Source organism: Talpa occidentalis, unplaced genomic scaffold (genome assembly GCF_014898055.3).
Source record: "Talpa occidentalis isolate TD23 unplaced genomic scaffold, MPIMG_talOcc4v2.1 talOcc4.4, whole genome shotgun sequence".
Lineage (NCBI taxonomy): Eukaryota > Metazoa > Chordata > Mammalia > Eulipotyphla > Talpidae > Talpa > Talpa occidentalis.
The window spans coordinates 4662270-4682835 of record NW_023604295.1 but is presented as its reverse complement, the minus strand read 5'-3'; the positions used below and the strand labels follow the sequence as shown (position 1 = coordinate 4682835).

Sequence of the window (20566 nt, the reverse complement as noted above, 5' to 3'; positions counted from 1 at the left end):
GGTGGAGAGCACCCCGGCTTCAGCCCCCTCCACCCCAGGCCCCACTCCTACAGCCTGGAGAGCCTAAAGGCAGCCTCTCTTCCTGGGGAGGCTGATGACAAGGGGCGCCCCCTCCCTTGGTTCAGGGTTTAAAGATTAGGCCTTGGGAGGGGGAGGGAGTTCAGGGTTCTGCCAGTGGTCTGGATGCGGGGGACACTGGCGGGGGACACTGGTGGGGGACACTGGTGGGGGACATTGGCAGACGCCGGCTGGATCTGGCTGCAAGTGCCCCTCCCTCCCGCGCTGGCCAGTCAGGTTGATCAGTCAGGTGGAGGGAGACCTTCTTGGGGCGTCCCTCCCTACTCCCCTCTTCAAACTGCGTCCCCAATACCCAGTGACACTGGTTTAGAAAAGGGCTCAGGGGCTGGTTTTCAGGAACCTGGGGGGTGGGGGGGGAGATAGAGCACATGGAGGCTCCAGTGACACGCAGAGGAGCCCAGAACCTTGGCGGTGACGGGGTCTGGGGTCCGGGGCTGGAGGGTGGAGGTAGTTTAGGAGGCGAGCAGCCCCCAGCCCCCCAACGTGTCCCTACCACAACCTCACCTGGCTGGTAGCGCCCCGGAGCCCAGAAAGACGCTGAGGGGGGGACGCGCCCTCCCCGCAGGCCAGTGGGGCTCAGAATCCGGGGTTGTAACTTCATCATGGGATGATGGGCGCGGGAGCCTCCAGCGGCAGAGAGGGCGAGCAGGGGGGAGGTGGGCCGCGCAGGGGTGCTTCCCCTCCCCCCACCTCCTTCTGACTCCAGGGTGGTTTGCCGTGAGAGTGTGACCTCGTGTCCTCAGATGCCCCAGGACTCCAAGCTCCCCAATATACACCCTCCCCCCCAGGGGGAGCAGCCGCGGGGGGAGGGGCGGTGGAAGCAAGGGAGGGGACGAGCAAGGAGGCTGGGCCAGAAGGGGAGAGCCTGGGCTCCCAGGCCCGCGGGCGAGTTTCGCTGGGCTAATCCCCAGCAGCTCCACTGCAGAGGTGAGAAGTGAAGGCGAGCCGTCGGGGCACTTGCTGGAGATGGGCCGGTACGTCTCGCTGGCGTCTTCGGCGTCCGGAAGAGGGGAGCTGCTGCCAGTCTGCGGGGCTGGGGCCTGGAGTTCTCCTAATCCCAGACCCAGTTTTCCGTGAGGGGTCACAGTGGGGCAGAGGGTCCCTTGTTATTAGCTCCTGCGGGGAGTCTTTTTGTCATCCAAGGCAGCCAAGATTGGCCAAAGGGAAGTGTAAGAACCAGGGCCCATCCTGGGAGTTTTTCTGAAAGTCTGGACTCTTTTATTCTGGGTGAGCAGCGAGTCTGCTCCTGGGTCCAGAGGAACCCCAACCACCTCTTAGGTGCTAACTGGTGGTTCCCTTACAGCACAGAACCCTCTACCGTCTCCCCTGGCTGGAGAATCTCGTGTCTGTGGTCCCTTGTTACGGTCCATGACCTGCTCTGAAAGACAGGGCTCCCTCCCCCGACTCCCAGACCTTGGCACAGCAGGTGCTCAAGAGCTGTTTGTTGACTGACTAACTGATACCCACAGAGGAGAAACCAATTTCGATGACTTCTGTGGCGGGAGGTCCTGGCGGGTTTAAACACAACAGCCCCTGGAGTGTGCGTACCGAGCAGTAGGTGTCCACAAATCCTCAGAAGCAGAGGAGAAAATTGGGGTGCATGGACTTGGGGTCCCTTTCTTTCTGCCCCAGGCACTATCAGCTCCCACCCCTCATGACCTGGCCACCTGAGTTCCTAGTAGCAGGAAGCCCCAGGGGGTTCTATGGCTGACACTTAAAGAGCAAGTGGGACCCCAAATCCTGGGTGTGGCCAGGAAGCCACAGGGCAGACTAGAGCCCCCAGGCTGCTGCCTGCGCTCACGGCCAGAGGACCACCAAGGCCCATAAGCTTGGAGCTTACCCAGCCTTTCCTTACACACCTCCCCTCATTTTCCTACCAACTAAAACCCTTTGTTAGGTGCAGATGAGGGCCACATGCCCAGCGCCTCACTTCAGCGTCCACATGGCCATCCGGTACCGCGGCGGCTTATGTTCCCCGCAAGCCTTACCTTGTTAGTCCTGCATTCCACCCAAAGTGGATTTTTATGGGCCAGATGACAAGGTCTCGCCCACAGCGGTTTCTAATGGAAGAGCTGGCAGCCCCGCGGCCCGGGGCGAGGTGGCATGGGGGCAGGGACGCTTGGGGGAGCCTCCTCGCCATCCACCTCCAAGGTCCCGAAGGGGCTTTTGGACTAAATCTCCCGCAAAGCCCCAAAGTCGCGGTGTCGGGGAGCGCAGGAGTGAGAGCGGCACGGCCTGGAAGAGGCCATGCGGGCTTGGCGCGGCCAGGTAACTTCGGTGGTTGCAAGGGGTGCCTTTGCTCGAGCCCCGGCCTTCTGTTCCGAAAGAGTTGGGCACAGAGGTTGGGTCGGGGCGGTCTTTCCCCAAAGCGCAGGTTTTCCCCGAAGCCTCGACCCTGCCAGAAGCCAGCTGGGGAACCACCCTGGCTTCTGCAGGGAGCAGGCCAGGGTGGCCCAAACGGAGAGCAGCATCCAGGACAGCTGCGGGGTGCACTTGTCCGTTTTGCAGATCAGCGTTCCCAGGTCCTTGCGGGCTCTCTCACACCCTGCGGCTTTTACTTTTCGGGCCTTTCCATTTCCGGCTGAAGGGGAAATGCTGATGCAGCCGCGGGGTGCGGGCTTGGTGGGGCTCAGCAGGCCCTTCCTGCTGCCCTCCTCCTCGGGGCAGGCGGGAGGCGGCCTGATGACCTGGGGTTAAAGACGTATCTCCGCTCTGGCGCTAAGGGGCTTCCCTCACATTTGGGGGAAACAGGTGGACATTAGCTATTTCCTGTGGGTTGACCAGGATAAGCCCCTTATTCTTAGAGCCCAGGGAGAGAAATGAAAGGTCACTCCTTTTTTTCAGCGCGGAACGGTTTGGGGCTGGGGCTCCGCAGGCTCGCTGGACCGGAGGTGCGCCCGGCTGGGCTGGGGCGCTCTCTGGCACCCGGGACCCTTTTCCCGCCCCTGAGCCCAAGTCTGAGAAGTCGTGCTGTCGTCCTGGGCGCCCAGAGGGCCGGGAGACCCTCTGCACTGCCCACTCGCCGCCGCCTGCCGGCCTGGCGGTCCAGAGCACCGGCTTCCCGGCGTCTGGGCACTTCCCGCCCCGGCGTCCGGCTCCCGCCGCGGGTTGCCCTCCTGGCACGCTGGGTGTTGGCTTGGCCTGGTGCCCCCCGCGGGCGCCCAGCCTCAGAGGCTGCGGATGAGGGTACGGGTGCGGGGCGCCAGTGGGTCGGGAGCCTGGGGTGGAGTTGGAGACCAGGGCGCAGCCTGAGCCGGCAGCCGCCTTTGGCACCGCGCGTGGGGACCACGTCCTTAACAGGAGGTCTGCGTTAGGCCCTCAGGGGGAATAGTTGGGGGTCCTCCCAGATGGTGCTTAGCTTAGCGGGGCCACCTCTCCCGGCATCCAGCTCCCCCCCCCCCAGGGTGATCCCTGATTCCAAAGCAGATTGGATCCCTTGGAGGCGTTTCAAATAAAATGGCCTTTTCCAGTTGCGGGAAGGGTGAGCCTGACCACTCGGCGTGCTGGGGCACCTGGGCCCGAGGCCTCCGCACCAATTTCTTCTCTGGTCCTTTTCTTTTCAATTGAGGGCAAAAGAGCGCTGGGGAAGGTGCGGCTGGCGGCCTGCGGGAACAGGGAGGCAGCAGGGGGCACACGGTCCAGGGGACAGTTGGGATGCCAGGTGCGGATTTCTGCAGGCCCAGCTGGCAGCCCGGCCTCTGCAGGGCGCTGCCACTTACTGGTTTGCTTTATTTCTCCGTCCAGGTTTAGGAGACGCGTGGGGACAGCCAAGTCGCACGGGACCCCTGGACAGTGTCGCCAAGGAACTGGGATCGCATTTGCTGCAGGTAGAGACACCGCCCCAGAGGGAGGGATGTTGCCATTGCCAGCGGCCCTGGCCAGCACCACAGAGGGGCCTTACTTCCACCCCATGCCCCAGCTAGGAGTTCTTCTCCCCAAGGGCTGCCCCTGATGTGCGTAATCTGCCCCCAAGCTGCAGAGGTCACTCCCCTGGCCAGTGGCTCCCTCCTGCTCGCCTTGGAGGGCAGAGACCCAGGTGTGGACTCAGCTCAAATGCAACCTTAGGCTGGCCCTACCCACCCGCAGCATTTCCCATAGCGCAGGCTCTGACCTCGACAGCCCTAAAGACTCGGGGAGAGGCCCCCTGGTGTGGCTAAGTCTTTTCCAACCTTTCCTCACTCAGCAAACTTTTATTGCAAGGTCACCCTGTGCCCACACTGTGCCGCCGCTGGGCAGACAAGTAATGGCCAGGACACTCTGAGCCAGAGGGGACAGCGCTGAAGCATTTGCTCATTGTGTGTGTGGATGGGTTTGCAGCGAACGGCAGTATCCATAATAGGACGTGAAGTTAGCATTTATGGAGCATGTAGTGTGGGCCAGATTCTGTTCTAAACCTCAGTGTCTCTTGCTTGACTGCTCACCCACAGTGGGTTCTACATCCAACTTCATTTTTCAGAGAAGGAAGTTGAGATACAGAGAGGCTGAGCCATTCGCCTGAGGTCACACAGCAAGTGGTGGAGCCGGGTTGAACCTAGTGGTCCAGTTCTTGAGGGATCCAGGTCAGGACGTGGTGTGGCACTGGAGTCACCTGTGTCACCTAGGAGGCCCTGCTTGGTTTGCGGTCAGACGCTTAGCGTCCCCAGGCTGAAGTCGCTAAACCGGGGCTGACCTTGGGTTTCCTCCACACAGTGGGGTCGCAGGCCTGGGAACCTGTGTGCACAACTGGCCACTTCTGGCGCTGGCTCTGGGCACCTGGCACAGTGGCGGGCAAGGCCTTTCAGTCCTTCAATGCCCTTCACAGAGCCTCATCAACGACCCGATTCATTTCCCTCTCCTGTCATTTGTCACTGCCATCAAAACATGCCTACTGGGAACTAGTTTGCATTTCCTTCTTCTAGTTTGTGTTTTCTTTTAAAAGAAAAAAAAGTTGGCGGCAGGACGCAGAGACTTGGTCCGCGAGTCAGCCAGGACCTCCGATTTTGAAAGAGCAGATATTTTCAAAACTCATTTGCCCCAAATGCCCTACTGTGACTTTTTGTAAAAGTGCAGGCGCCGGGGAAGAGGGGATCGCAGGGATAGTTGAAAATTTTACTGCATTTCAAAATGAACAGTGTGGCAGTGCCGGGTAATCGCGCTCTCCGAGTCCTTCCCCAGCACCCTCTGAGCCGGGATTTTGCATGTTTGGTTCCCCTGTGCCCTGTAAGTGACACGAATACCAGGGACAATTAAGTGCCAGGAAACTCCAGTGAAAACCTGGCAGGGAGCGCTGACTCCCCAGGGCTCCCCACTGCACGTTCCTAATACACAAGTACACCGATTAGGCGATTTGAAGCTGTGAAAGCATCGTTAAGAATATCATCTATTTAGGCTACTGCTGGCAGCTTGTGGGATCCATTATATGGTCATTCTCTTTTACTCCCGTGGCGAACGGTCAGCTGCTAGCTGTTTCATTACATATATCTCTGTAGCGACCTTGGAGAGACGCAAGAATGCAAAAGGTGCTAAAACTGCTTATCACTTTAGACATTGCATTATTGTTTTTTATTTTTGAAACTGAGAGGTTGAGCTGGGACACTCTTTTGTAGTTGAGTTAGAATTGTGAACTGGAGGCTTAAAATCGAGATGTCGATTCCCCTTCCGCGCACGGAAAGGTAAGGATCAGTCCACTCCGTGGGCAAAGAATGTTTGCAGGGAAACTGTTTGGAGAGAGCAGAAAGCGAGGGCAGCCTGCAGACTTCTACTGCACGCTTTTTCATCCCCTTCCCCCAAAGAAGGGGAGGATTTCAGAAAAACCAAAGGTGATCTGGTTTCAATTACATGCTGTAAAAATAGAATTTGTGGCCAGAAATTAATTTGGAATATTTTTTATGGGGGCAGCATTGTGGACTGTCTGCCTCTTTTCACCGACTTTATTGCCTTTCTTTGGTTCTGGATCTAAAATATGAATGGCCAGGTCACATGCGGTTTCCTTTTCCAGAAATAAGGTCGTCTTTTTATCCTTGCCACACATAAATAGGATCACTGCCTCTTTATCTGTCCCATCTATTGCTTTCAATTTGACTTTACTTTTTGAAGGCTATCCAATGTAAGAACAGCAGAATAGCCTTTCGGCAGTTTTAACTTTTTCAGAAATTGATCCGTTTTCTTCTTGAACTCTGCAGAGTATTTGATTTCTTGCAAATCCTGAACAATTAATCCTGTAGAGAAAGTTTGCTGAAATAAATGGGTATTTTGTTTTATTTTCTGGGGAGTGGCTGTGTTTGGAATTTATTATTCAAACGGCACTTAGGGGTAACTAGAAAATGGTGGCATATAAAGCTGATGTCCTAGCGGGATCAATGAGCGCCAGGGATGACATAAAATGGTCTGTAGAGCGGGAGATTTTCCCCTAAGAACCGTAGAACTCAGGATTTGTGCTAAGTGCTAAAATAACACCAAACAATGAAGCTGCAACGTCGAAGTGGAGCATGATAGGAATTCTCAAATGTTGTGCGTGATTTTTGCAACGTGGGTGTAAAATTGCTTTTCATGTGCTTTAAAAGCATTTGTGAGGCTGGCCCGGGGGACTAAGCCAGTTCTCCCTTTCAGGATTCCCCATGAACAATAATATTTTTTACACACTCAGGCAGTGCGGCCAGTCCGCTGAACTCTGATGGGCAACTCTCATCTCTAACCCGGACACTTTTCCTTCTACAGACTTTGGATGGATTTGTGTTCGTGGTAGCATCTGACGGCAAGATCATGTATATATCGGAAACAGCGTCTGTGCATCTGGGCTTGTCCCAGGTAGGTACCGCCTGCTGTGCCCCGCAGCCCGACGGTAAGTGTGGCGCTTCTGGAAAACCTTGAAAAGAGTCAGACCGCGACATCTTCCTCTCCGCCGCTGCCCCTGGGTTTTCCCTCTCCGCATTACATTGCACTTTTTTTTTTTTTTAACTTTCTTTTTTTCCGCGGGGTTCACACCCAGGGGATCCCTGCAGCAGCCAGCCCCTGCCACGGTTCCGCCCTAGCCTGGACTCCCTTCAGCCCGCCCTCAGCGGCCGGGTGCGGCCCCGCGCGGCAGCGAAGCCAGGGCCGAGCCGAGGGAGAAGGCGCATTTTGTTCAGAATGTGCTTTGGGGAGAGAAAAGAAGGGGCGGTAGATTTATGAGCGTTCACACGGCATTCGGGGTAATTTTTCCTGAGTTTTTCCAGTCCAGTGGTCGTTTCAGTAAAGCATTTTATATGCTTGTGATAGAAACTCATAAAACTCAGTTTACTACTGTTTTGAACAGCAACGTTCTGAGTTTTGAGAACGTTTACATATTAGCGATTTTTCTGGAACTAGCTTCTAAGGAGGGGTTCATGTCCTGCAGGAGAGGGGGGCACTCAGTCAGGCCGAGGTTGGCTGGGGAATTTGCCTGCTAGCCGGACCCCCCGGGGTGGGTCTCGCTCCGGGTTGCCCGTCCCATTTCTGATTTAACAAGCGCGGATCAGGTCTGAAAGTCACATTTTTAATACATCGAAAGACTAAATGTTTCTTTACATCCTGAACTATCCGAGTGCTTTTCTTCATCACAACTGAAGACACACTAGAATTAATTAGATTCAGGAAAAAGCTCCCAGGAGGCTCATGAATAATCCCATCCGCAGCTCCCCGGGTGGTTAAGCCAAAATAAAACACGCGATTAATACGGCTGGGTTCGCTCACTGGAAAACAAAATTACCCATTTGGAAAATTGCATCTGGTGTCTTTCTTTCCTTTTCTGACAATGCAGTTGTTTGACTTGCCCCCTTTGCTCCAAGCCTCTCCCGGAGAACACCTCCGTAGCTGTGGCTGCCTCGTCCCTGTGGGCTAATGCGCCTCTGTGGGTTTTATGCAGAGTTATTTAAAGTGAATCTCACATTCATTTGCTTGATGCTTTCTTTCCCCCGTCCCTGTCCTCTTCTTGTATGAAGCCAGATCTCAGATAAGATGGACTAAGGCCTGACTCGTCTACCCCTGTGCCTCAGGGCATCTGGTACTTGTAGAATGAAATTTTGTTGGGAACATGAAATTTACTTAAAAAGTATTTCCCAAGGTCATTTATTATGCTCTGAATTTCCACTGGGCCCCATTCAGAATTCCTCAAGGCCCCCCCTGACTTGTCTGTGGCTGATTGACCTTGATTGGATTTTGATCAAAACGTCACAAACAAGACACAGCATTTTACATACTTTTAAAATGACTGGAAACCATATTTTAAAATGAACAAAGTCACTGTTACCAAATACTAAATTTGTAGCTGAGCTCCCTAGCAGTCACAGCAAAAAGGGAAATACAGTCAGTCATGTGGTTTTCATTGTTCAGGCAGGTACTTAATCTCCCTGAACTAGTTCTTAAATAGAAAAATAGTGCCTGTTCTACTGCTCTTTCAGGTTTTAGTAAGACACATCAGAGTTCCTGTTTCGCGTGATGTATGAATCTAGGGAGCTACACGAGACCCAGCATCAGTGCAGTTTCTCTAGAACTTCAAACAGCACAAAAGCTGCTGCAGAGTGTTCTGTGATGGGCACATATTAGGGCTGCCCGTCATTTGGGACGTCCTGGCACATCCTAAGGGCATAGCACACAGCAGAACACTCCAGTGCATCCCACCAGGCTGTCAGGCCCTCGGTCTAGCGCCCTCTCTCTCCCTCTCTATTTTTTCCTTTTTGTGTGGGAAATAAAATGGGTTATTTATGAGCACACTGATCAGGAACAGCCGAAATTTTGGATAGTTGACAGATCTGCCTCTCATTCACAGTTAATTCCACAAAAGGAAATCGAAGCAGGAGCACAATTAAAATTATATTTGCTTTTGGTCATAATGCAGAAATAAAACTTTGTGTCATCATTTTGAAAGGGAAGGAAATTGTACTATTTTCCAAGAAATGTGTCCAAATACTTTTATATGTTGCCAGAAGCGTCCCTCTTTAGAAAGATAAGTCAAACTGTCTGATACAGCAGTTGATTTTTTTCTTCCATCTCTCGGTGGGACTGTCTCGGCCCAGACTCCAGCTACACAAACATGTTAGTGCAGACGTGAGCCCTGCGTGGGTCTGGGTGTCCCGTGGTGAACAGTTTAAATAAGCTGCAACCAACCTTCCCCTCAAATCTGCCTCCTGTTCATGATGAACCTGTCTGAAGGGGATCTAGGCAGACATCGCAGTGTATATTTTTTTTTTCTGTATTCTTTAGCTAAATAGTAAAATTGAGTATTAAGTAGGATGTCAAATATCCAACTTCTCTTTAAAAATTTTTTGCACCCTTTAGATTATTTTTATTAGCAGTAAAAATCCAGGCAAATATATCAAATGTGAAAACTTTACTAAAATGGGCTTAAAGTTGTTTCTAAATGACAGAGATAAAAACACGTTGATGGAAATGTACTGGGTGGCTGGAATCACCTTTTAAATAGGGCTTTGGTTTTTGTTTTTGTTTTTTTTTTTTGATGAATAATGATAGGTGTAATTGCTAATGTTTCCTCAGTGCCCTTCTGTGCTCCAGGAACTTTCAATTACCCTCGATGACATTATCTCATAAGCAGCGACGTTTTTTCACATTGTCAGGGTTAAACTCTGTGTTAGCTATTTCTAGGGAACAGAGCCTCTAGGTTTGCCATAATCGTGTGGAAATTCACAGCATGGTGGCGTTTCATTTTTTAAAAATCTGAGTTGTCTACATAACTATTTGAATTATCCATTTGAGAGAATATGAAAATAATTTTAGGTGTTAAAAGCCCATCTTAACTCAAAGCCTTTTATTAAGTTTTCTTCTCGAAGGAAGAAATCTACTTCATAGGGTAGAGTTTATTTATTTATTTTTTTAAAGATTTATTTATTTATTCAAGAACTGGGGTACAGGCCAGATGCGCGGGAGGGGGAGAAAATCCACCAGAGACAGAGCCGAGAGCAGAACAGGCAGAAGGACCGAAACACACTGCCGAGGGGAGCAGCGGGTCTGCCGCCCCATGCGGGCATCTCCCTGGCCTGCCGGGATGGAACCAGCGCTGCAGAGGCTGTGGACAGCTTCACAGCGCGGCGCTCAACCGCCTGTGCCATCAGGGGAGGCCCCATAGGGTAGAGTTTATTCATTTATTTTTGCGTTTAAATTAGTGACTCCCAGGCCTCCCCAGTGGCGCAGCGGTGGAGCACTGGGTTGCGAAGCTGCCCGCGGCCTCTGTGGCGCCGGTTCGATCCCCGGCTGCTTCCCGGCCACCAGAGGAGGGTCCCACATGGCGCGCAGACCCCTCCTGCCGCCCGCTGCTCCCCCCAGCAGTGTACCTCGGTCCCTCTGCCTGTTCTGCTCCCCGCTCTGGCTCTGGTGAATTCTCTCACCCTCCCGCGCTTCTGACTGTACCCAGTGCTTGTATAAACAAAACAAACAAACAAACAAATAAAAAAATAAACATGCCTCTTTAAAAATAAATAAATAAATAAATAAATAAATAAATAAATTAGTGACTCCCACTCTCAGACGTAGGTACCAAAAAAACGGTAGCAACAGCCGCAGAAGGGAAGCCATCTCCTCGGCCCACGGGCCTGATCGTGGGAAATAGAGGCAAGATTCTGGCTGGAAAATTCTTTGAGTGTGTGCACACATGTACGATACTTAACAATTCACAGTGACAGTTTATATCTATTTTGGTGAGGTAGGATGACAACTTTATTAATGGTTTAGTTCCATGGGATTTTTTTTTTTCCCCCTAATGTAATTCACTTGCTTTCATTGGAAGGAGGGAGATCGCGTTCTGGACGTGCTGTGCATTTCTGGAAAAACTTTTCCCTGCCCTTGCTGCTTTTATTTCTTTACCAAAGTTTCTGTGATATTATACTAGGTGGCAAATATACATTTTCAAGTAAATGTAGCATATATGAAATAGCCATGTGGGAGACACATAAAGAAAAATACCTAACGGAGATTGTGCCTGGAAGCACAACCATAAAAAAAATAACCTTGGTGTTGTTTGTGGTCAAGATCTAATCCTTTCGCTTTGAAAGAAAAAGGACAGTGCTTTATGTTTCTGGATATAAGTTGAGCCCTGAAGCCCAAGTCATCCTGCTGTAAAATGCTCAATTTGCCTTGGTCAGCAGAACGTCCAAAAGAGCAGAGCTTGCATTTCAGAGTGGAGGGTGGGTTTTTCCTTCCAATCCAGAATATGTCCATTTGGTGCTGCATTTATCATAGGTGGTGCCCTGGCAGGAAGAAAAGCTATTCAGCAAAACATAAAAAAGCTCTTAGTAGGAAAGCCATTCATTTTGTAGTTAGCAGGGTTTTACAAATACTAAAATACTACACTGAGGGTCTGTTTCAATAAGATTGATGTTTGAGACCTGGGGAGTTTCATAGAGAGAGGGTGTGTGTGTGTGTGTGTGTGTGTGTGTGTGTGTGTGTGTGTGTGTGTGTGAGGTAGTCAGATTCTTTCAGCTTTCAAAAGCACGAATAGATAATGTGAATTCAAGAGCACCACGTGAACCATAATTTTGAGTCAAGGTCAGCACTGTTTTATCATTCCAAGTTTGTTCTTTGAAAACATTTCCGTTATTTGAAGATTGTTTTACCTCCTAGACAGCCTGAGAGTTTTATAATTGACCCCGGTGTTCAGAAAATTAAGTCTTTCAATCCACGGGCCTTCACTCTGTCGTTCTCCAAGTGCGAGGCATGACAACGGAATCTTTGAAAACAAATAAAGCTGCTTGGGGATTAAAACTCGAATTGATGCCCTAAGCATGGATGCAAGTCTTTTTGCAAGTAGCCAAAGATGTTTCACTGAAGAGATGTTAGTCACTTTTTCTGAAAAAGAACTTGAAGCAACTCAGAAATATCATTTTTTCTTTAAAATGTGGGTCAGGGAGAAATGAGAGGCCAATACACACAAACACGCAGATTCTTTTTTTTCTTTCATTTTAAAAATAAGCGACTGAAATTGTGAATTGATTATTTTTTCCCCAAATATTTATTATTTATTTATTTATTTATTTATTTATACAAGAACTGGGGTACAGGCCAGATGTGGTGAGGGTGAGAGGATTCACCAGAGACAGAGTGGGGAGCAGAACAGGCAGACTGAGGACATACACTGCTGAGGGGAGCAGCGGGCGAGACGGGAGAGGTCTGCTGCACTATATGGGTTGCTCCCTCATGCTGCAGAGGCTGCAGATTGCTTCATAGTGCGGTGCTTAACCCTTTGTGCCACCAGGGAGGCCGGTCAATTTTTTTTTTTTAAGTTCCTTGTTGGTAGCTCTGTGGCTTTCCATCCCACATAGCTTCACAGACATCTGTGTCGCTGCCCTCCGGGAGAAGAGCTTTTCCTGTCCCCCCAATGTCTGACTGATATGTTGCTGGTTGATTTAAACTTTTTGAGGATTAATAGGAATGACTTGAAAGAAGAATGTTTTGTCTTTCCTCCTTTTTGTGAATGAAGTCATTTCACAGCTTTTTACATAAGTCAACATCCATTTGGGTCATTAGTGAAGACTGGGGTTTGGGGTGTAAAGCAGATGGGAAGGAGGGTTTCTATACCAGGATTCTCTGTTTGCATAATACTGGAAAGAAATGCTCCATGAATAATGCAGAAAATAGAACTGTGGAAGTCCTTTTAGGCACAAGATTACTTAGCTGGCCAGAAACATAATTTGTTCTGAACAAAAAGGCAACTCACACGTCTAATAAGTGGGAAGCACTGGCTGGAGGATGTGATCAATCCCTTCACCCTCCCTGCCCCTGGTCCTCCGAGCTGGTGGCTGATGCTAATTTGGAACGGCTGCTCCCAGGACAACCTCTCCATTAAACTCCCTGCTGCCTGAGGTGGCACTGGCAGGGCTGCCCCTTTACAGGAGATCATGCTGTCTTGCTCTGATCGAAACCAGGTTGCCAACCAAGCAAACACTGGCGCAAGGCACTTAAAATAACCAGGGGTGATTGCGGGCAGGGCACTCTCTGCGCTCTTTGCTGGCCCTTTTCCTTTGGGGCAGGACTGAGAAGATTTCTACCTGCCCAAAGCTCTTCGTCCCTGAGGGCAGTTTCTAAACCCACTTAGAGTTTCTTCCCACGCTGGGTTTTGGGGCTGCTGCCAGCTGACTGGCAGTCCATCCAGGGCGCGCCCCCACCCCCACCCCGCAATCAGTACTGGGTGCTGACTCACTCCTTGTTGTGCGATTGATCTCTGAAATTGGATCCACCCACCACTGCTCATAGCCTGCTCTGATGGCGGTAGTTTCTGGAACATTCTGTGCCACTATCCATCTTCAGCTGTATCAGGGAATGCTCTCGTCTCTCTCACGGCACTGTGTTTGGGAGAAAAATTGAAAAGCCCCCAAGGTTAGGGATGGAGTCCCAGGGGCCTTGGTAAAGATCACAGTGGTGGTGCTTTCCTGAGGCTTCCTGCATCCTGACCCTGCCAGCATGGATGAGGCTTCCCCGCCTGCCAGGGTGTCCTCCCGGCCTGCCAGGGTGTCCTCCCGGCCTGCCAGGGTGTGTCTGGAAGTGGGTGGGTCTGAGTGTCAGGGTAGCAGCCCCAGTGCCATGTGGTCTCTGGAATGGACCCAAGGCCTTGCTCGGGTCGCTGGGTCACCCAGCCACACCCATGGGTGGAAGCCATCAGGCCAGAGGTCATCCTGGACCGGGAAGGCTGGAGACATGTTTCTGGTGGTATGAAAAAGGCCTGGCAATGCTCAGAGCTGGCGGAGGCAGGGCCTTTGCTGGAGGGCTTGGGGGCAGCAGGCACCAGCGACACCCGGTCCACTCGAGGCCCTCCAGGGACCACACTCCAGACACCGTGGCCGGGCTCCCAGCCGGTCCCCTCAGGCAGCAGGCGAAGGGCGAGGACAGGCCCGTGGCGTCACCCACCTCCTTTTCTGCCTCACTTTCCTGTCCTCCCTGCCCAGGACTCAGCTTTTGGCTGCAGCCCCAGCTCTCGGGCCGTGGACAGTGGGAGTGTGGGTTGTAACCAGAGACCGAAGCTCTGTCCTGGACACCCGTGACCACCTTACCCCACCTGCCGCCCCTGACAGTTCTGGGGAGCGTCTGACTCTCCCCTCCTTCCTGTCCCGCGGCAGGTGGAGCTCACGGGCAACAGCATCTACGAGTACATCCATCCTTCCGACCACGACGAGATGACGGCCGTGCTGGCCGCCCACCAGCCCCTCCACCACCACCTGCTCCAAGGTATGTCCTCCAGGTGGGCAGAAACGGGGTGAGACCACACGGTGCTTTCCCAGGAGTCTCCAGGGCCTTGCCCCCACCTGCCAAGACGGCAGCCCCAGAGTGGGCCAGTGGGGGCCGCTCCCCCAGACACGCAGCGTCGCCCCCCAGTGGTGATTCACCTCGAGGCCCCTGTCCTTTCAGCGGGTCCCCTGTCCTGAGCAGAGAATGCTGGATGCTGGCGGGGGCGGGGGGGGGGGGGGGGGGGGTCAAGAATGCCATCCAAGGGATCCCCTTCACGTGCTGTTGGCTTCACCTTCCAGAAACACAGGTCTCGGCTGGGCCTGGCCTTTTTTTTTTTTTCCAGTTTATTTTTGTGTAGAAGAACTGGGGTCCAGGCAAAAGTGCGGGGGTGAGAGGATTCACCAGAGACAGAGTGGGGAGCAGACCAGGGGGATCTACTGAAATCCACTGCTGAGGGGAGCAGCGGGGAGACAGGAGAGGTTGCCTGCACCGTGTGGGTAGCTCCCTGACTGGGGATCGAACTCAGGGTGCAGGGGTGACAGTGCCACTGGGGAGGCCCCTCGACTGGGCTTCTTAACCCAGAGTCCCGAGGCTAGAACTCAGGGCAGCTGAGACATGGTAAGGCTGGCGGGGGCGGGGGTTTGCTGCTTTAGTCCCCGGAGTTGAGGATCAGCTTTTCCTCTGCTGTCAGGTTGTGGACAACAAGTCACCTGACGACCCCTCGTGGTTTTGCTGACAGGGCAGCACAGATCTTCACGCCACCTTCTGGGTGTGGCAGGTGTGCCAGCGCCTGATTTGTGGCCGCCTCTGCACTCCGAGTTCAGGAGTCGTTAAACAACCTGGGTCTCGTTACTTAACAAGTTAAGAAAGCGGCACGTGTTCGTCACCGCCGGCTGCGATACTCGGGCAGCTGGTTCGCAATACAGGGGATTTATCTGGAATCTCGTCTGTCGTGTTTTATGCATTTGAAATTGTCTTCCGAGCGGGGCTTTGAGTCCTGGCACCGACCAGTTAAGAAGCCCTGGTCTGGGGCCTCCCCTGGTGGCGCAGCGGTTGAGCGCTGGGCTGCCAGGCTGCCCGCAGCCTCTGCAGCGCCGGTTCGATCCCCGGCCGCCAGCGAGGGTCCCACAAAAAAAAGAAGCCCTGGTCTGGACAGAGCAGGTCCACCTCACTGGCCTGGCTCCATCCGGGACGAGACCCTCCTCCTGACCATCCCCTCGGGTCCCTCAGACGTGACGGACCATTCAGTGAGGACAGATGTGGAACATTGTTATCCAAGTGGCGCCTAGAATTGTCCTCGTGGTGTGCCGGGAAGACAGAGAAGGACTTACTCAAGGGCCCTTTAACTCCCTGGGACGGTCCGAGCAGCGCGGTGATCAGTGGGTCTCTTGTCTGCCTTGAACTGTGGAACCCCAGAGTGGCCAGAATTGCCTGGAGGGACAAATGTCAAAGATGAAACATCCAGAGCAAAGAAAGGGGGTAACCAGCCACAGAAAAAAAGGAGGCCCGCTCTTCCTGCTTCCGTAGGGGAAGGGGCGTTGTGAGGAGGGAGGAGGGCAACGGGAAGAATCCCAGAGGCCACGTGCAAAACCCCCTCAGGCCAGACCCTGTCTCCACGAGCCTGGGTGGGAGAGGCAGGCCCTGGCTCCGGGGATGAGCCAGGGCAGGTGAGCTGCGTCCTTGGAGACAGTGTGGCTGCGTAACTGAAGGTGAATGAAAGTAGGAAGGTATTTGTGACGAAATGAAGGCTGGCGAGAAGCTGGGGATCTGATTCCGTGTGGGGTTAAGAAGCTGGACAGGCAGCAGGAGATTGGAGACGTCCTCGGAACGCTGGGTGATTGGTGTTCTAGAAACCATGGTGTTCGTGGCATGGGTGTCGACTGTCTCCCTTCAACCCTGTTTCCATTTTACCCTTCAGTGTCATAGCTTTAAAAAATGGATGCTAACATGACAGCAAATGAAACTTGGGACTATCATGAGCCCCTTCCAGTCCGATTTCACGGGGTTCAAGAGGAGAAGCAGGAAGGTCTAGAAGGGGTGGGGTCAATGCTCTGACCCATTTCGGGCATAAGGTTCCAAGAGCTGGGTTTTCATTGGTGGGCCTGGTTTCCATGTCCGCACTGGCCTTCGTTGTTCTGTGGTAATTGTGTGAGGAATGGGCTGTTCTCCAAACCGGATAGTCTAAGCCTTGGCTGAATATGGCAGACAGGCCGCCATGTTGAAGGGAAGCCCTGTGCCCGCAGCTCCCAGACCCCAGCAGGGACTGAGGGTAAACATGTTTGCTGCAGCAGCCTGGGGAAGCCGGGGCCTCTGGGGCCATCCCCTCACCTTCACGGAGAGGTGCCTTTGGGAGGGGTGGAGGGCCTTGCTTCCATCCCAAAGAAAGTGAACTTTCTTTAAAAATTAATTTATTAACCACCAACAACTGACCGTTTATTTGAGTGGAGTGACCTCGCCCTCCCCAGGGCGGGGCGCCTGGCCATGCGTGCCAGAGCGGGTGTAGCTGTTCAAGCAGAGGGTGTTTCCTTATAGGACTTATTTGCATTTGCAACAGTGAGGTCGAAGACTCGTGTGCGAGGCCTTTGGGTTAGTAGGAGAAAGGGTGAGTGGGAACCGTGAGTGCCCATGCAGGGGTGAGGGGGTGTCGTCCAGGGCTTTAAGTGAGGCAAAAAGCTTTGCTCTAGCCAAGCTGGTCTGTTGAGTTCTGTGCCCCATTCCACACTGGTGGGCAGCTGGTGAGAGGTGGCACAGGCACAACTGGCAAGAGGTGGCACAGGCACAGCTGGCGGGAGGTGCCCAGGACTGGCTCCCTCCACCAGGGAAAGGGAAAAAGGTCTGTATTCATGACGCTGACTTGCTGTCTGCTGCCCCAGGAAAGTTAGCTGCTTTTGGCTTTGCCGAGAGGCACCGGTGCCCTCCCCAGGCCAGGGCGATCTTCCTGGCACCTCGTCTCTCTGTGGCCACCACAACAGGGCATGGGCAGGTTGAGTTGAGCTGGGCCCCACGTTGACTTTTCCAAGTTCTTGCTGGGCCATGTTCGAGCTGCCTTCCTCTGGGGCATGTGGGACCCACACAGGGCCAGGCCAGGCACCGCTCCCCACCCAGGCCCATCGCCAGGCCAGAGCTCTCTGGGACGAGGCGGGGGTCAGCAACATGGGCTCTGCTGAGGGTCCTGAGGGTTTGTTGACATTATTGGGAAAAAGACGAGGGGAGCTTGCGGGACAGTGTGAAACCTCCCACTCCTGCTTTCAGAGTACGAGATCGAGAGGTCCTTCTTTCTTCGGATGAAGTGTGTCTTGGCGAAAAGAAACGCAGGCCTGACGTGCAGCGGATACAAGGTACGGGGGCCCTGGGGTGGGGGGTTTTGTGTTTTGCTCTGCACTCAAGATGGGCTACAGGAGGCCCGAGACCCAGGCCGGTCCTGCACCTGCCGTCCACCTGTCCAGTGATGCTGCCGCAGCCTGAGCGTGTCCACAGGGCGTGGCAGGCGGGTGGGCATGAGGCCCCCGTAACTCAGCTCAGGGGGGATGGTGACCTCAGCTCTTGCAGGTCTCCCTGGCATGGGGATGAGTCGCACAGGGCAGCCGGCCCTGGCGTTTGCTGGCAGCACCGGGGCCCACAGTGAGCAGCTCTTATCTTCCGTGTGGCTGCGGTGGGGCCTGATCCAGTGAGAACCCGGACGGGGCCTGCGGGTGATGACAGCCTGCAGGTGGTCTGCTCGGGGTCCTGCTCACAGCAGCCTCTGGGGGAGCATGGCTGCCCCATTTAAAATCAAGGATGGGGCTGAAGGAGCAGGCGCAGCAGCGGGCAGGGGCGCGAACTCCAGCCCAGGCCTTGCTCCTGGGCCCACTGCCCTTTCCGACATGGCCGCCCACTCCGGCTGGCTCCAGAATGGAGGCGCCGTCTCCCATGGAGCCCGCTGGCCACCTGGCGCCTCTGCACAGAGTCCGCTGGTCCTTGAAGGAGGGGCAGAGGGGAGTCTTTGCTGAGTACCCCCTTCCCAGCGCCCTCTGAGCTTCTTCCCCGCCTGGTCTGGGCTTCGGCCATAGCTGTTTCTCCTGCCTCAGGGGAAAGAGCCCCTGAGCCACCATCCAGGAGCTGGAGGCTGGTGGGAGCCTTTCTGTGGCGTCTGCACGTTGGGGAGGGAGGGAGGCGTCCCCTCAGAGAGCGGGCACAGTTTTGTGTCTCTGCACCTTCCTCCTCTCTTTCTGGGGCATCAGCTCCTCCCCATTCAGGGTCTACCCCCCTCTGCCTTTCCTCATCTCTGGGGGCTGCTCCCCTCAGCCCCTCCCTTTGACCCCCACGCTCAGTTATTCCCTTTGACTTCACTTCACTCTGCTTTAAGTTTGGGGATGTTCCTCCCCCGCGCCCTCTTCCCCGGCTCACAGACGGCAGGAGGTCTAGAGAGAGCGGCTCACACCTTCCCGGTGTTGTTCCCCCACCGCGCCCCCCGCCACGGGGACGTGTTTCTTATGTGCTGTCCCGACTCTGGATCTCGTGGGCTGATGGGGGAGCCCCCAGCACCGTCCTGCACCCGGCGGACAGTCTTCAGGAGACCCGGGTCTTGGGTTTTCCCACCACTTGTTAACTGTGAAATATTAAGCAAAGTACATGGGTATCACGCTCATGTCCTCCGTTCCCTCGCCAGTAAAATAGGGGGCTTGCCTAGGAGTCCGGGGTGTGCCCCGTCTCACGTGTGTGAGGGCGCGCAGGAGCCCTGGAGGGAGGGCTCTGGAGAGAAATCAAGATTTTCGTTGTGTATCATGCTGTTAAGGCCACAATCCTGTGGAGATTTTACTGGCCGTGGCAGGCACAGATGCCTCGCGGTCCACACCCACAGCTGCGCCGCGCTCCTGCGTGACCTCTGGGACGCTCTGCCTTCTCCCACGGTGGCTCTTGCGTGGGCGCATGCTCCGTGCAGCTGTTTCTGTGTCGCCACTCTGGCTTATGCTGACGGCAGAGGGATACCATTCTGACTTCAAAACTAAGTACATTAAAAAAAACAAGATTACATGAAAAATGAAGACTTTGATTTTGATGCAAAGAATTCTTCATTTCTGGCATGCTAGAGCGTGTCAGATGACCTCAACGTCAAGTGAACAGCTGTCAAGTTCAATCCCACTGGAAGAGGATGGCCATGGCAGTGACTGAAGTGGGCTTTGTGGCGCAAGCGGTCAGCTCCCCAGATGCTCTTGCTGCGCCATCAGATCGTGTCGAATCTCAGTGAGGTAACCGTGGGATTAGGGACATGGGTGTCCTGGAGAGTCTTCACCTGAGGAGCTACTAGGGCAAAGTCGATGGGATGTGACCACCCCACGCTGGGCGATGGTCCCTAAGAAAGCGGCACAGCAGCTGTCTGGATGGAACTCGGAAGCCTAGACATGGAAGTACTGTACAGCCCAGCACCCCGCGTCGGGGCATTTATTCAGAGAACATGAAACCATCAGCCGGGAAAATCACGTGTCTGCAGGTGCGAGAGCAGGACGTGGGGCGGCCTCAGTGCCGCTGGCCGCCGACCCGCTCCAGAGGTGTGGACTGTCCACGGTGGATGCTGTTCAGCCATCAGGACAGATGAGAGGCAGCGGCTGACGGGGAAGGAGTTGGGGGGTCTCTGCGTGGTAAAGCCAGTCAGAAAGGGAGAGACCAATTTTGCGTGTTTCTATAGTGGACCACTTACAAAGTAAAATACTTACAAGAACTTAGCGGTCATTGCCAACCTGGGTGAGCTTCCTGATGGGGGGAGGGGCGAGGGAAAAAGAAAGCAGCGCAGCTTCGCTCCCGGGAGCAGCAAACCGGGTGGGGTGGCCGAGAGCTCAGGAGCTGCTGGGCTGAACATTCCAGCGTGTTCGGGAAAACCAGCAGGCCCAGAGCGGGAGGCGTGGCGCCCTCTACACCCCAGGCCCCGGGGCTGACCCTGCCCTCCGCTTTCCAGGTCATTCACTGCAGCGGCTACTTGAAGATCAGGCAGTACGTGCTGGACATGTCCCTGTACGACTCGTGCTACCAGATCGTGGGGCTGGTGGCCGTGGGCCAGTCGCTGCCGCCCAGCGCCATCACCGAGATCAAGCTGCACAGCAACATGTTCATGTTCAGGGCCAGCCTGGACCTGAAGCTGATATTCCTGGACTCCAGGTGAGTCCGCCCTGCCCACGCCCACCGTGGCACCGGCCCCTGAAATGCCACTCCCCAGCAGGAAGTGGGCCTGACAATGTGAGAAAGGGACCGAGTGGACCCACGCCAGGCCCGAAGCCGCCAGCCTCGCTACGCAGGCAGCAGCTGCCCCAAGGCGTTCCTTGTGTCCCCCGTCCCCTCGCCCGCATGG

General features: G+C 54.1%; 1 protein-coding gene across 2 annotated transcripts in view; it reads left to right on the top strand.

The window, feature by feature from the left end:
• The window catches only part of SIM2 (SIM bHLH transcription factor 2), a 46317-nt gene that overhangs the window by 8312 nt on the left and 17439 nt on the right, over window positions 1-20566 (top strand). For both annotated transcript variants that reach the window (XM_037524486.1, XM_037524487.1), the window contains 5 exons: window positions 3823-3905; window positions 6775-6864; window positions 14136-14244; window positions 17497-17582; window positions 20177-20376. In XM_037524486.1, the coding sequence (XP_037380383.1) occupies window positions 3823-3905; window positions 6775-6864; window positions 14136-14244; window positions 17497-17582; window positions 20177-20376 (568 nt within the window). The remainder of the gene's footprint in view (window positions 1-3822; window positions 3906-6774; window positions 6865-14135; window positions 14245-17496; window positions 17583-20176; window positions 20377-20566) is intronic.